Below are 15,298 nucleotides of genomic sequence, written 5' to 3'. Positions count from 1 at the left end.
GGCTTTATGATTATTAGGCTCTTATACTAACCTAAATGTTTATTACTCTTTGCAAAAAGGACTGGCCCAGTAAATGAGAAGTTAAGCAATATCATACATGTATATTTAATAATGTTATTTTTTTTAATCCTGATAGTGAACATTAAAGGCCTTTTTTTTTCTCTCAGAAAAGTAGTCGAACGGGAACACTTTTAAGAGGAGTATATGTTATCTTGACTCTTCAAAGTAATAGGTTTGCATCTCTGTGACTTAAAGTGAGAATTGAAACTTGAACTCTGATCTGGTTGTTTACAAGTCATTTGTCTCCATGTCATGGCGATGGATAATAGTATGAGATGTGTAGATTGCTACTTAGCTTCGTGCACGGGAGCTGCTTGACATCATAGAGTTTTCTACATAAGCATGTAGTTTACATCCCTGTCTATTTGATTCTGGCTTCCTGCCTACCTTGAAAATGTGTATTGTATCTTAATGAGCATCTGGAAACAACCCTATCCCACTCCACAGATGAAGCGAAACAAAACTGCATAACCACCACCTTCTCGTCTTTCTTATATTAAGAAATTTTTCTTTTTGATTGTGCACAACTTATTACATAAAAAGTGCCACTTAACTACATGCTGCAGGCCTTCCCTGTATACGTTTGAACTTTTGTGTGCTAAATATCTCTTTCTGGTTCAGAACAAGTAACCTTCAAATTGGAAGATCTTTAGATAATCACATTTTATGATGCTTAGAACTCGTGTTTTAAAATCAGACCCTTGATGTTTTCTTTTCCTTTAATGTTCTTTGCTTTGAAGTGTTATATTCAATAACCACAAGAATTTGCCAAATAATTGCCATTACATATTTGGTTGTCATATATACCATGAGACCCTTCCTTCTCGCCTGCTTGGTTTCAGTTTTGTAAAATTTGTGTCTACACTCTGCAATTTGATAATATTCTGTGGTATGGACGATTTAGCATATTGTAACAGTTTACTGCTGTCTTGATAACTATTATCACCAAAACAATTTGGTGGTATATACAATTTTCTGTGCTGTAACATTTTGTATTACTGGTTTAAAGTTTAATTATAGTGCAGCAAGCATTTTTTTCCTAAAAGGTAGTCAATGTGTGAATAAATTACTTTCTTCTTCATGACTCCAGTGAAAGCCCTGTGTAAGGAATGTGTAGTGGAACGTTGTCGTGTGTTACGTCTCAAGAACCAACTCAATGAAGATTACAAAACTGTTAATAATCTGCTAAAAGCAACTGTAAAGGGGTATGTTTCATGATTTGTCCTGTTTATGATGAACACTTAAAAAAAGTCAAAAACCAAGTCACTGATTTCTGGGAACAAGGGAAAAGGAATGGTAGGTTTTGTAGTACCAGATCAGAAGTGAAATTACACTGATTGCCACTGCAGCAAAAACAAAGCTAAGTCAGACAGCCTTTGAGATTGTGTCCTGTCCATCAGAGTGAGATTTAAAACTGTGAAGCTGAAGCTTCGCCAAATCAAAGGACAATCTTAGCTTCTGTTCTGGCATGGGATTACTGAGACCTTACAGAAACATCCTGAAAGGCATCCGGGGGAGTTCCTCTTTGTGTTACCGAAGGGTACCCAGTGAAATGTGTGTCAGAGAAGTCCTTGCAGTACCTTCGACCAATGGTATTTATTAAGATTGAGTTCCATTTAAATTTTAAAGAAAATATCTTCCAAACTACAGAGTAATCTAGTTTACTATTTTTGGTTATTCCACAGATGTTTGGGTATAGACATGTATGTGCATGCATAAAGATACACCTGCATGTAGTTGTGAATGGAATCAAGTGAAAGAAAGTAACTGGTTGGTTGGTCTGATTGGTATGAATCTAAAAGAGGCATCAGAGTCAGGATAAGATTGAAGATGGACACAAAATACCTTCAGTTCCATTAAACAAAACCTTTGAGAATAAGGAGTAAAATTGCTCATAAACAGAAGCAGATCTAAAAAGAAATCTATGCAGAAGCAGTTGATTTGAATGTTTATAGTGTGTCCTTTACAAGGAAAGAAAGGATGGAGACGCCAGAAACTGTTCTGCAAGTGTAACAATTTCTGTGCTTCACAGCAATGATGCATTTTGGGTGGGGAAGTCCTCCTTACGGAGTTGGCGCCAACTAGCTCTCGAGCAACTAGATGAGCAAGATGGTGACGTAGATCAAAGTAACGGGAAAATGAATGGCAACACCGTGACTAAAGGTAATGACTCTAACCTGGTATTTAGATGCTTAAGATTGAAAGTCAGCATTTGTTATTGCGCATTAAATTTTCATCCCTATATATAGTAATTTCATTTTTTTCCTATAGTAATTTTAGACACATTTTTTTATACCAAAAACTTTTAAAAGTCTTTAGAGAAAGAACAGATTTTCAAACTGTTGAAATTTTAGCAAGATCTCATCAAATCACATGTGGAACTATATATAACTTAGCATGTTTCTATATAACTATATTATTTAGCACATTTTGGGGATCAGGCTCTCTCCAGCCAATTACATGCAAAATTAATTGTCATTTCATTCCAGGCTAATATTCTTGAAAAAGCAAAGTCTGCTGCAAATTGCATAGTACCTTCTGACTTCCCTTATTTTTATTTTAGATGCTTTGCAGCACTTTTAAAAGTTACCTTGGTCAAGTGAAAAAGCAGGTACCTCTCATAGTCAGTCACGGGAGGCAGTTTTTGGGTAGCCTTTTGTTTATATATGCTACCTAATTTCTTTTGATCTCCAAAGCTGTACTTTCAAATAGAAAATTATGTTCAGTAAACCACTAATTTTTATAACCAATGCTTATAAGAAAGATATATTTAATAAAGGCCTCAATAGTATTTTAAGATATAAAGTCAAGATTAGTATTATGATTAGTTTTATTAATGAAGAGAACTAGCACATTTCCTGAAACCAATTATTTCACTAAATTTTCTAATCCAGAGATTGGCAGCCAAGATGCATAAATGTGTGTATATGTGGATATAAAATACTCATTTTGCTGAATGCTTTGCTGTTTTTTTGTTCTCAACAACAAATTGAGCTTAAAATATTTTCTTAATAATAATTTATGAATTATGAAGGGTTCATAGGGAGGGGGAAAAATGAGGAGCCGATATTAAGGGCTCAAGTAGAAGGCAAATGTTTTGAGAATGATGATGGCAACAAATGTACATAATGTGCTCAACACGATGGATGTGTGGATTGTGATAAGGGTTGTACGAGCCCCCAATAAAATGATTAAATTTTTTTTCTTAAAATATAAAGCAGTACAAAAGTATGTGTCGTAGAAAAAGTCTTCTCACCAGATATGCTTACTATGGGGCATTTTTATAAAATGGAGCTCACATAAAGCATAGCTGTGGAGCTTTCTCCTGTCAAAACATATGATTCTTTACATTTAATGGCCACATTTCATAATTTATTGTATTATAATTTAGCTTTTTATCATTACTACATAAGCACAGAGAAACTTCACATTTTAAAGATGATTATTATTATTTGGGGGGGGGCATGAGGCTTTATTGGGAGGAGGCCATCCGTCCTGGCCCACAGCTCGCTGTCCTGGTCAGGGACACACCCCTACCCTTGAAACTCCGGGCAAGCAGTCCACTCAAAGATTATTTTTCTAAAAGATAAATTCCTAGAAATTGCAAAGCAGAGATTTATGTTCATGTGCAGTTGCACATGCATTCATCACTGTGATGAATTTCCCTCAAAAGTGTGTTAAGATGGTTGGTTCTGCGTGTTGTCGAAATAATGATTGCATCAGTGTTACCAGCAGTCTGTACTGGTCTGATAGATGCAAATTGACTTCACCAGTGTTAAAGTTTATGTTTTCAAAATTATAATTGATATTGATCATCTTCACATATTTGAGAAGTTATTTGTGTGTATGGAAGAGTAGTTATCTGGTCATGTCAGTCTTCTGCCCATTTTTCTAGTCAATTTTTAAGATTATTAGTGTTTTTATTTTTATTTTGTATGGTAATGCTTACAGCTTTATTGTCTGTGTGCATGTACACTTGGCCAGTGACACTGTGGAGACAAGGAGGTAACGTAATTACTGGAGGAGAAATGTGTCTAGGAAAAGTAGACTTAATATATTTTGTTTGACCTTAAAGATTAAATTCTTATTTCATTAGCCTCTAAGCTTTCTGTTCAACCCATCAAAGAAGTAGGTAGGTGGAAATGACATGGCATATAAATGATTAATTTGGCTTATGACTAGAATTAATAGATTGATATGTAACTGAGTTTTTTTCCCAAATTAAAAGAGGCACATTTTCTTGCATAACCTGATTCTTTAAAACAATAAAGCTGTAATTGAGGGGTCTTGTACCCCCTTTTAAATGCAGAGGAAATGTGACCTCTTTTCAGAACAGTGTCAGGATCACTTGGGTGGTTTGCACAATGCTGTTCAAGTTTCATCGTTCAGAATTGTGTGTTCTTGTTATTCTGACCAGCACATTATCATCTTTCTGTTTTTTATTAGAAGAATCAAAAGAAGAGAGAAAAGAAGAGGAAGAAGAATTAAATTTTAATGAAGATATTCTGTGTCCACATGGTAAGCTAGATATAGGTACTTGTTTGCTTCAGTTTTGCACATCAATGTTTCACTGAACATTCCCATTCTCTGTTAGGGTCTAAGCCAGTGGTTCTCAACCTTCCTACTGCCGCACCCCTTAAATACATTTTGGCATGTTGTGGAGGCCCCCTCCCCCCTCCAACCATCACATTATTTTTGTTGCTACTTCATAACTATAATTTTGCTACTGTTATGAATTGGGCTACCCCTGTGAAAGGGTCCTTCATCCCCCACAGGGGTCGCGGCCTTCAGGTTGAGAACCGCTGGTCTAGAGCAGCCATGGTGGAACAGCTGGTTTTCTGAACGGTTCTTGTTTGAATGTTTCCTAACATTTTTTCAGCTGTCAGCTTCTTCTGCCTGTTGTCAGGCTTTGTGTTTTCTTCTCACCGTGCTATAACAGCAAATTCAAACTTCCCATTCTCTGAGGTAACTCTTGAAAACTAAACTCTTTATGACTTGTCAAATTGAGGGCCATTCTGGATATGAGAAACAGAATTTCAGTTATTCCCCCTTGATTTGTCTTTTTCTAATTTGAGTATTTGGAGTAGAGCTTTGTATGTCTTTTAATCTAATTTATTGAATTCTTAACTCTCTACTTATGTACCTGGGGCAATAAATCCCAAATTCTTATAAAGTCCTACCTAGTTGGTTTATGTTTGAGGGAGGCTTCAACAAGTTAATGGAAAAAAATTCGTTATCTTCTTTTTTTAAAGCATTTTATTGGTGGCTCATACAACTCTTATCACAAGCCATACATCCACCCATGTGTGTCAAGCACATTTGTACATTTGTTGCCCTCGTCATTCTCAAAACATTTGCCTTCTACTTGAGCCCTTGGTATTAGCTCCTCACTTTCCCCCTCCTTCCCCCTCCCCCTCCCTAAATTCATTATTTTTTATTCCATTTTCCATTAACATTTTGAAGCCCCTCTCATGCAACAGACTCTTCTATATGAGTCATGATTTTCATAACACTCTGAAAGTCTGCTCCTGGCTTTTTACTGTATTTTTTCCATTTCTTCCTTACATCTATCCTTAGAAATATTGAATCTAGGGAAATTAGAATATCAGCGTTTAACAATATTAGTTTTAGCTAATATATTGCTAATATTAGAATTTATGTAGGTTCTCCTTTGGTTTTTGTTGTTGTTTTGTTTTTTTAATGGTATATTTTGTATTTTACCCTCCCAAACTCTTTTATTAGGAGCGAATCCAGAAATCATTCCATTTCAGTCACGTTCAGCAGTATTGCACATTGGTACCATTGTCGTTCTCTTTCTTTAATTCCTTGATGTGAGCTCCTCTTTTTACCCTCCTTTCAGGCTACCCTTATTCTAGTCGTCCTCTCCACAGATTTCTCAATCCTCGGTTTCGGACAGCGAGAAATAGAAAAACTCAACATGAACATTCAAGGCTGCCCACAATGACAAAATACATCAGAGTTAGACCCAAAATGCATATGACTTTATATAATATATGTTGTCTAGTTCTTAATTTGTTTTGTTTTTTTAACCAATGGCTGGTGTCTCCCACTTAGTCCTGTAGATGCTAACATGTTTCTATTGCCTGTCTGGGTCCTTGATCACAGCAGGGATAATAGTTGTTGCTCAGAGTGGTATCTTTGGTGGGCGTTCCTTACTGCTCCTGAGCCTGTGAGATGAGCGGCGTCGTTGGTTTACAAGCCACAGAGCTGGTGGAGAGGGGTCATCTGGGTTGTGGATCCCAAGCCAATCATCATGCAACCTCTCCGTTTGTCTCCCCTTACACAACCTTCTTAGTGGTAGACAATGGGAGTAAGTAAATTGGAAAGGAGAAGTGCGTAGCCAGAAGCAGGTTAGTTTCTCCAATGATGCGTTCACATCAGCTCTTTTATTTTAGCACCATAGGCAGTAAAAAATAGGACCTATACCTCTCCATTTTGAGAAGATTCTTGCTTTTTCTGCCAGCTTGGTAGCGCAGTGAGAGAATGTCGATTGCCATCTTACTCCTTAGCTCATTGACTTCCGCTCTTCCCTTCGCACTCCCGTCTTCTCTTGTCACGTCAACAGTGGCAGCTTTGACCAGGAAACGTGACAGCGTTGATATGATTTCAGGATTATGCTGCTCTCCGTGGCCTATGAGAAACCATATATACAAGCACTATTTTTTTGACCTCTAGTTTGATCTGCAACTCATTGGCATTTGATTACATACTAGCAATTTGGTGACTTTTAAAAAATGGGTTTCTGTATTTGTGTACATTGTCTGTCAGAGCACTGTGCCCAAAGCGTCAGGTTATTCTGGGGCAGAGCATCCAACCTTCCATAGGAACCATTTCACCCATGATGTTAATGTTAGCACCTGTTTTTAGAGATATGTTGATAGACGTTGGTAGGTGTCACTATGATGGCTTTGTGTATAGCAGCAAAATTTAACTGGTCCTGTGTCATCTTCATGATAGCACAGTGAAACCCCTGAGAGCTGTAACTGGATAGGACGGATTGGGTTTTCTGCAAGTTTTCCGCCTCTAACAGGGTGAAGTCTTCACCACTTATCTGTCACTGTGTTGGTCGAAAATATCTTAGTTTTCCTTTCCTGATAAGTTTCTACCTCACACAGACGGATTCTGGCTTTCCCAGGTTTCCCTGGTTGATATGTTTGTGTCCATTGTTGTGGTTGTTGTGTTATTCCACTTTATGGAGGGTGTCCCTCGCTTTTATTGGTGTCGGTTTACCAAACCTGATGTCTTAATCTAGCATTGGTTATAGTAGTATCCATACATACAGTAATGGTGGTGATGACCAAGGACACTGGGTGCCTGCCAATTTTCAAAATGTTTCAGACATGAACTTATTACGCTACACCATTCTGGTAAGGCCAGTAATATTGTCACCTCTAGTCTGCTGGTGGGTAATTAAGTGAGGCACCGAGTAAAAGTCATTTGCTCAGGGTCGCTGCTACACTTGATCGATAGTTGTGCTTAGGAATTGGATTGTCTTTCGGACACTGTTTTTCTACAGCAGTTTGGAAAGGTTTAATGTGCCTTTCAGTGTGTCATCCTTAACGTCTAAAGCTGTTCTTTGCAGGTTTTTCACCCCACCCCACCTTTCCTTTTAAACTAGTGGGAAGTTTGCCCCCAACGTAGTGGAATTTCGCACTCATCTGCCTTGATGTTGTTCCTATGTAATAATATATCCTGCTAGGTGTCCAGTGAATTAAATCTCTCTTGACTGGTTTGATCTTGTATCGAGGGCTGTCTCTCAGTGGGTGAATTGAGTTGATTGACTTTTTCTTTTCAAATTTAAGAAGTAATATTGTTGCAGAGTAAATGTCTTTTTAAGATTCCATATATCACAAGTAAAAGTTAAATATTATGAGATTATAGACAGTATTAGAATATATTAAGTTCTGACATGAAACTGAATTTAGAAACATGGCTAAGACATAAAGAACCTTGTGTTCAGGTTGTTCTTAACGACTCATGAGAGTAAAACATATCCAACAAAAGCCCAGCTGTGAAGTTAAAATATTTCCACATCAGAACAAGAGGCAACACATCCATAGTCTTCTGTGGAATCTTGTGTAAACTTATGTATTAAGTAATAATAAAATATTGTTTCCTTTATTCTTTCTGTGTCAGATGGGGTCATACTACATAGGAAGGAACCTTAGAAGTAGAAAGTTTTAAAATGAAACCATTTAAAATTTTAAGTGCCATAGAGTTCTTTTAATATCAAGTCATGATCCAGTAACCTGACATTCTGTGTTGCTCACCTTCCCAACATAATCGCTGGAGACAAAATGGGTGCATAAGTATTGTGGTGAAGAAAGCTGATGGTGCCCAACTATTAGAAGATAGAGCATCTTGGGTCTTAAAGGCTTGAAGTTACACAAGTGGCCATCTAGCAGGGAAGCAACAAAGACCACATTAAAGAAGCACACTAGCCAGCGTGATCACAAGGTGGCAATGGGATCAGGCATCAGAAGACACAGAATAGTCATATCGATGTGAATAGGGGAGTTGGAGTGGAGACCCAAAGCCCTCCTGTAGACAGTTGAACATCCCCTCATAGAAAGTTCATAAGGAAGGGATGAGCCAGCCAGGGTGCAATATAACTGATGAAAACATACAACATTCCTCTAGTCCTTTTTAAAAAAAAATCATTTTATTGGGGGCTTGTACAACTCATACCACAATCCATCCATATATCCATTGTGTCGAGAACTTTTGTACATTTGTTTCCCTCATCATTCTCAAAACATTTGCTTCCTACTTAAGCCCTTGGTATCAATCAGCTCCTCATTTTACCTCCTCTCCGTACCCCCTTCCCCCATGAACCCTTGATAGTTTTATAAATTATTATTATTTTACTTCCTCTGTTTCTTTAATACTTCCTGCTCCCCCCCCCACTATTATGACCCCAGTTCTACCTTGCAAATCCAGCTAGACTAGAGCATGTACATTTATTTAGATAAGAGCCTTTGATAATAGAATCTAGGACAGATAAACCCCCCAGGAACAGTAATGGGAGCAGTGACACCATGAGGGTAGGAGGAAGGTGGGGTGAAAGGGGGAACTGGTTGCAATGATCATGTATTACTACCACCGCACCCCAAGGGGATGAACAGCAGGAAAATGAGTGAAGGGAGACAGTGGACAGTGTAAGATATGAAAACAATAATAATTTATAATTTATCAAGGGTTCGGAAAGTGGGGGAAGGAGGGAAAAAAAGAGCTGATACCAAGGGCTCAAGTAGAAAGAAAATGTTTTGAAAATGATGATGGCAACATAAGTACAAATATGCTTGATACAACTGATGTATGGATTGCTATAAGAGCTGTAAGAGCCCCAAATAAAATGATTTATGGGAAAAAAAACCCAACTAACAACCATTAAGTTGATGCTGATGCATAGCAACCCTGTAGGACAGAACAGAACTGTTCTTATGGGTCTCGTAAGCTGTAAACTCTTTATAGGAGTAGAAAGCCTCATCTTTCTCTGGAGGAGCATCTGGTGGTTGCAAACTGCTGGCCTTGCGATTAGTAGCCCACCCTGTGGTTTTAGCCCAACTCTGTAACCACTATGCCACCAGGGCTCCATTTCATCCCTATATACTTGTATAACTATTTTTTTTAATGTGTAACTATTGGTTAGAGTGTATAAAATGTAAGCGTTCCAAAGGAGGGAAAAAAAATAATAAAATCAAGTCATGGATATCTTCTGCAACCAACTTTTCACTGCACTCTGAGAGTAAGGCTGTTCATACCCTATTCTGTGGTCAGAAGTTCACTGAAGGTCTAATGCATTTTTCCTCTTTTTTTTTTTTTTAAATGAGCCTTTGGAATGTGTCAAGGGAGATCACACGACATTTTAATTTAACTGCTTCTGTCGTAATTGCGTTTATTGTCTTAATAGTAAGGCTACTTATATCCCTCAACTATGTACGCTGTAAGTGAATTTTAGGCTTATACTGTCATCTATAGCCCTACTTCAAACCAGGTGTTCACAGTTTAAGCTCGGATACCATTCCCTCCTTCACTTTGGGATTTTATTACTAAAATCCTTGTATTACATAAATGGCATGCTTCTTTCATGTGGATTTAAAGCACACCTCATTTAGATGGCTGCTTGTTAGAGAACAAGCTTTGAAACCTCAGATGCTATTCACTTGAAAAAAAAAAAACAGGTACTATTTAGTTTCTTTACCACACCTGGACAAAGCGCCCGTATCTTCAGTGCTATCTTTGTGAGCCTGAATACCAAGCAGGACTATGTCTTAAGAACTAATTGTTCTTATATTGGGGTTAGAATTAAGTGCAAGTCCAAAATCCATCCATAAATCTACAGTTTGTATATGGTTAACCTTAGAGACCTCATTATCATTTTATGATAGAGAACATTATTAATCATCCATAAGGTAATTCTATTGATAGTGTCATTAATTTACCCATTGGTATAAAATTTAGCACACTGCTGAGAAGAGGAAATTATGTGTGTATAGGAATTGCACAAATTCTTGGCCTATGCATATCAACTCAAGTGATTCGACACCACTCAGACATCAACTGTGGCGGGTTGGTGGTAGGATAAATTTTCCAATAGCACTCACTCATTCACAAAGCCATGCCAGAACCTTAATCATTTTTATGACTGCATTGTATTTCATCTTAAACATATGCTAAATTCAGCTTTGATGAGCCAATTAACCATTAAAAATTAATTTCCTGATTATGTCTCAGAATAGACATGCTAGGAGTAAGTTTTGCTCCAGAGGAAAGTGAATTTTCTATTTAGAAAGAGAGTAAATCTTTACATTGTGACCTATATTCTAGTTAGACGTTTATTAAAGCAATCTTTCCTAGTATTATTCAAAGCCCAATTAGAGATGAAGGTTTGAAGATAAGAAGAGACATTTTGAGCCATTAGAAATGATGTGCTTTGCTTAAGACATACCAGAGCTCACATCCCAGCTTGTTATTTTCTACCTGTAATGAACTTGGCCCTATTATTTAATATGAGTGTCAGTCTGTTTATTAAACAAAACCATAAAACAAAGAGTAATACTTCATTAGAAAGTCCCTAGTTCATCACTCTTAAAGCTGCAGACACCTATGATATCGGGCAGAAATACATGCCTGGCTGTGGAAACGGATTTTCAAGGTAACCCTTATGCTCATAGTTAGTCCACTAATCTGTCAGATGGAAATGACTCATGGAATCAAATGTGTAAACACACTATCAGTGTGGAGTCGTGAGAAAGGCCCAGTCATTTAGAGCTGGTGTCCGTTTGGATTGTAGATTGCTCTGACCTGGGCATTTCTGTAAGGAGAATGGTGATTAATATTACCATTCTCATTCCCTTCTGGAATGTTCGAAGCGATTTGAGTTATGATTATGGTATTGGCAGATAAGTTGAACTTGAGTAGAATTTTCAGATTGAGTACTAGATTGCTGCATTATGTCACTTTAAGTTGATAATGTGGAAGAATGGGCCTGTGAGGGATGAACACAATCTTCAAACTGCCATTTCAAGTGAGAATGGTTTTGGTAAAGTAACAGTTAAATAGAGATGGATCTGCCGGAAATTATAGCACCTGAGCCATGTGGGGTTGATGGAGCTCTGTGAGACTGACAGTCCCGGAGAAGACTATTGAGAGCACCAGGAACTGCTAAAAGGACAAACCAGTCTGTGTTGGAAAAAGTAAGGCCAGAATAAGCTCCCTAGAGGCAAGGATAGCAAGACTTTGCCTTACATACTTTGGACATACTGTCAGGAAAGACTAGTCCGTGGAGAAGGACTTCACGTTATAAAGTACAAGGGCAGTGAAAAAGAGGAAGACCCTCCACGAGATGGACTGACACAGTGGCTGCATACATGGAGACAATTGTGAGGATGGGACAGAAGTAGGCAGTGTCATTCTGTTGTGCACTGGGTCGCTATGGGTCGGATTGGAGCCAATTGGATGGTACCTAACAACAGTAACCCCTGGCCATGCCTCAGGCCTGCCTCTCTGGAAGCCCCTTTTCACTGTTGTCTTACTCAGCTGGGAAAAGAATGTGCAAGATACTCTCCTCACATGGAGCTCTAGTGGCGATCTGTTTCTGAAGGAGGGGAGTGCTTAGGTACTGCCGAATTGGGGCTGACTCAAAGTGACCCTGTGCACAGTGATTCTGTGCCATCCTCACCATGGTTCCTAGGTTTGAGTTCAGTATTGCAGTCTGGGTCGGTCTCTCCTTTTCCCAGATCATCTACTTCTATCCTAAGAGCATGCCCCAAATACTCAAGACAAAGTCTTGCCATCTTCGCTTCCAAGGAGCATTTGGCTGTACTCATTTCAAGGCAGATTTGTTCATTGCCTAGTAGCCATGTTCTAGGGAACTCTCGGGTAGCCATGCTCTGTTGTGCAGGGCCTTTGTAGATAGTCACGTTCATTCAGCAGTGCACATCAGTAACTGCCACACCCAGCCTTTCTTGCCATAGATCTACATCAGGGACACAAAATCGAGGTTAGTGGCTAGCTACAAAATTAAATGAAATTTAAGTTTTGGGAAGAAATAAAGTGAGTAGTGGCCATTGAGTGACTCCCTAGGAGTCAAACTCATTTATAAAGTACAAAAAGAAGGGTACATCCTGATTTTATTTACTTCAGTGTAAGGAATGGGAAGTTGGATGTGGGGGCTGTATATCGATCCTTCCCCCCATAGCATCCCCTTTCCCCCAACCAATTTTGATATGTGTATGTGTTTTGGTCTTTTTTTTTTCTTCCTTAATCAGGGGAATTGTGCATATCGGAAAATGAAAGACGACTTGTTTCTTTAGAGGCATGGAGTAAATTGCAGCAATACTTCCCAAAGGCACCTGAGTTTCCAAGTTACAAAGAATGCTGTTCGCAGTGCAAGGTACTGAGCTGTTGACACCTGTGGAAAGTGCAGCGCTCCCTTGTGACAGCCCCTCCCCCTCCCACTAACTTCCCAGAAGCCTGAGCTTGAGCTTTTAACAGGACTGTGCTGTCAGCAGGAAAGGGTTGATTGGCTTCATTCTCTTTCAGATTTTAGAACGAGAAGGGGAGGAAAACGAAGCCTTGCATAAGATGATTGCAAACGAACAAAAGACTTCTCTCCCAAATTTATTCCAGGACAAAAACAGACCTTGTCTCAGTAACTGGCCCGAGGTACAGTGACTCCCACAAAGGGAAGAAGCTTTCCTACCTTGAGAAGGCCTTTGCCAGCCTCCTGAAGAACTGCTTCAGAACAGCTCTCCATTGTTCAGTTACCTAATGGGAAGATTCACTCTTCCCGAGCTGTTTCTTGGTAGAGAGCTGTAGTTTTGTTCATAAGCCTGGATAAAGAAAACGGCAGTTTATGACAACAGCATTGGCCTCGGGCACGCGGGCCCAGCGGGCGGTGGGTTTAACGGAAGCGTGTGGTTTTGTGTTCCAGGGCACGGACGTCCTCTACGTTGTGTCGCACTTCTTTGTAGAAGAATGGCGGAAATTTGTTAGGTAGAAACCAAACTTTTCTATTTCCTTTTTGTTATTAGCTGTCCTGTAATTTAAAAATCATGGATTCTGTGAGTGATCTCTTTGTAGTTACTTTTAATGGCATACATCGACAGCTGTCTTCACTATTAAATTACATGAATAATCTCATAAACACACTTAATTGCTGATACCCCTTTACATATGAGGGGGCCTCAAAAGTTTAGGGGGGAAATGCAATGTTCTTCCACAGACTTTTGAAGCCCCCTTGCGTAGTTTTAAATAATTGTTGAAGACCGTCACTTTGGGCATACAGTAGTGAGGTGTACTTATCCTCCTTGTCTCACCTGAGTAGAAAGCCCACGAGATGTACGCCAGTGTCGTCGGTGGGAAACAGCGCTCTTCTGTGTCCCCACGGGGGCCTCATGTTTACATTTGCTTCCATGACCAAAGAAGATTCTAAACTGTGAGTTTCCTCTCTTCGTGAGATCTTTGTGTTTATAATGGTGAATGAAGTGTATTTAGGGAATTTCCCTTCTGATCTAAATCCAACTGCTTTGAGAATCTCGTTCTTTTCTGGGTTGAGGGCTTTTTTCCTTCTTCTCCTTTTATATATACTACCAGAGTGGACACTTGTGGGGGTTTTTTTTAGGGGTTTCCTTACCCATAATAGCCAGAGGCTTCCTAAGATTACCCCACTCTGTGCTTCTTCAAAACCCCACCTGGAAATGGGTGCTGTGCCTCCTTTCTAAGCTGCTGATAGCACAGTGACGCGCCAAACTCTCCGCCAGACTCACATAACCTACGTGGTCTACACTGTGGTTGCTCTCTCTGTAGCTGCCAAGCTTCAGAAAGTAAAGGACCAGGAAGTGGTTAAGAGTACAGCCATTGAGGAGCTGGTCAACTGGAATTCTTAGGCCCCCCCCAAAAATTTATTCCACTCCCTAAATGCTTCCCAAAGAGCTCATCTATGAATTTCACTCCTTGTGTTCCAGTTTTGTCCTCTTAAATGGTTTGAAAATAACCATATAAAACGTGGGATGCTTCTGACATTGCCAGTAAACTCTGGAAAGAAAATTCAGACAAATAAATAAATAAAATTCCCCTATGACGGACTAGTGGTTGGTAAAAATACTGGCTGCTAACCAGAAGATCAGTGGTTTGTACCCACCAGTGGCTCCAGGGAAGAAAGATGTGGCAGTCTGCTTCTGTAAAGACACGAGGCCTTGGACACTCAGAAGTTCTACTCTGTTCTTGTAGCATCAGTCCTTCAGAATCCCATCGTGGGAAGTGGATTTTGGGTTTATGCTAGCGTTTACCAAACATTCAATGCCAACAAGTCGATTCCGACTAATTGCAGCTTTACAGTAGAACTACCCTGTGGGGCTTCCAAGGCTGTGTCACTGGAACAGTGCCAGGCTGCTGCCACCTTTTCTCCGAGCCAACAACCTTGTTATTAGCTTCGTGCCTGACCTCTCTGACGCCAGGGTTTCTCAGTCTAACAGTGTATTATTACATATCGATGCTCGGCCCCCTTTCATGTAGGTAAACATCAATACATGTGTTCTCCTAGGTATTTTTCCCCTACCCTTTTTAATCCCTCCCTCAAAGCTTCCCGTTGCTTGTTGTAAATTCCAGGCATCCAGCAAAGTAGGCAAACGATTCGGAAGCACTTGAGGCGCTGCAGTGCTCCTCCTTCTTCCTTTCACACACAGCCCCCCCCCCTTTATTTCCTCTAAAG

General features: G+C 39.4%; 1 protein-coding gene across 2 annotated transcripts in view; it reads left to right on the top strand.

The window, feature by feature from the left end:
- The window catches only part of USP48 (ubiquitin specific peptidase 48), a 98,500-nt gene that overhangs the window by 56,532 nt on the left and 26,670 nt on the right, over positions 1 to 15,298 (top strand). For both annotated transcript variants that reach the window (XM_075551965.1, XM_075551955.1), the window contains exons 13-19: positions 1,151 to 1,265; positions 2,093 to 2,223; positions 4,507 to 4,578; positions 12,855 to 12,979; positions 13,129 to 13,251; positions 13,520 to 13,581; positions 13,913 to 14,023. In XM_075551965.1, coding sequence (XP_075408080.1) covers positions 1,151 to 1,265; positions 2,093 to 2,223; positions 4,507 to 4,578; positions 12,855 to 12,979; positions 13,129 to 13,251; positions 13,520 to 13,581; positions 13,913 to 14,023 — 739 coding nt within the window. The remainder of the gene's footprint in view (positions 1 to 1,150; positions 1,266 to 2,092; positions 2,224 to 4,506; positions 4,579 to 12,854; positions 12,980 to 13,128; positions 13,252 to 13,519; positions 13,582 to 13,912; positions 14,024 to 15,298) is intronic.

Source organism: Tenrec ecaudatus, chromosome 1 (assembly GCF_050624435.1).
Source record: "Tenrec ecaudatus isolate mTenEca1 chromosome 1, mTenEca1.hap1, whole genome shotgun sequence".
Lineage (NCBI taxonomy): Eukaryota > Metazoa > Chordata > Mammalia > Afrosoricida > Tenrecidae > Tenrec > Tenrec ecaudatus.
Note: the sequence above shows the minus strand (reverse complement) of the source record. Positions and strands in the feature narration are given on the sequence as shown.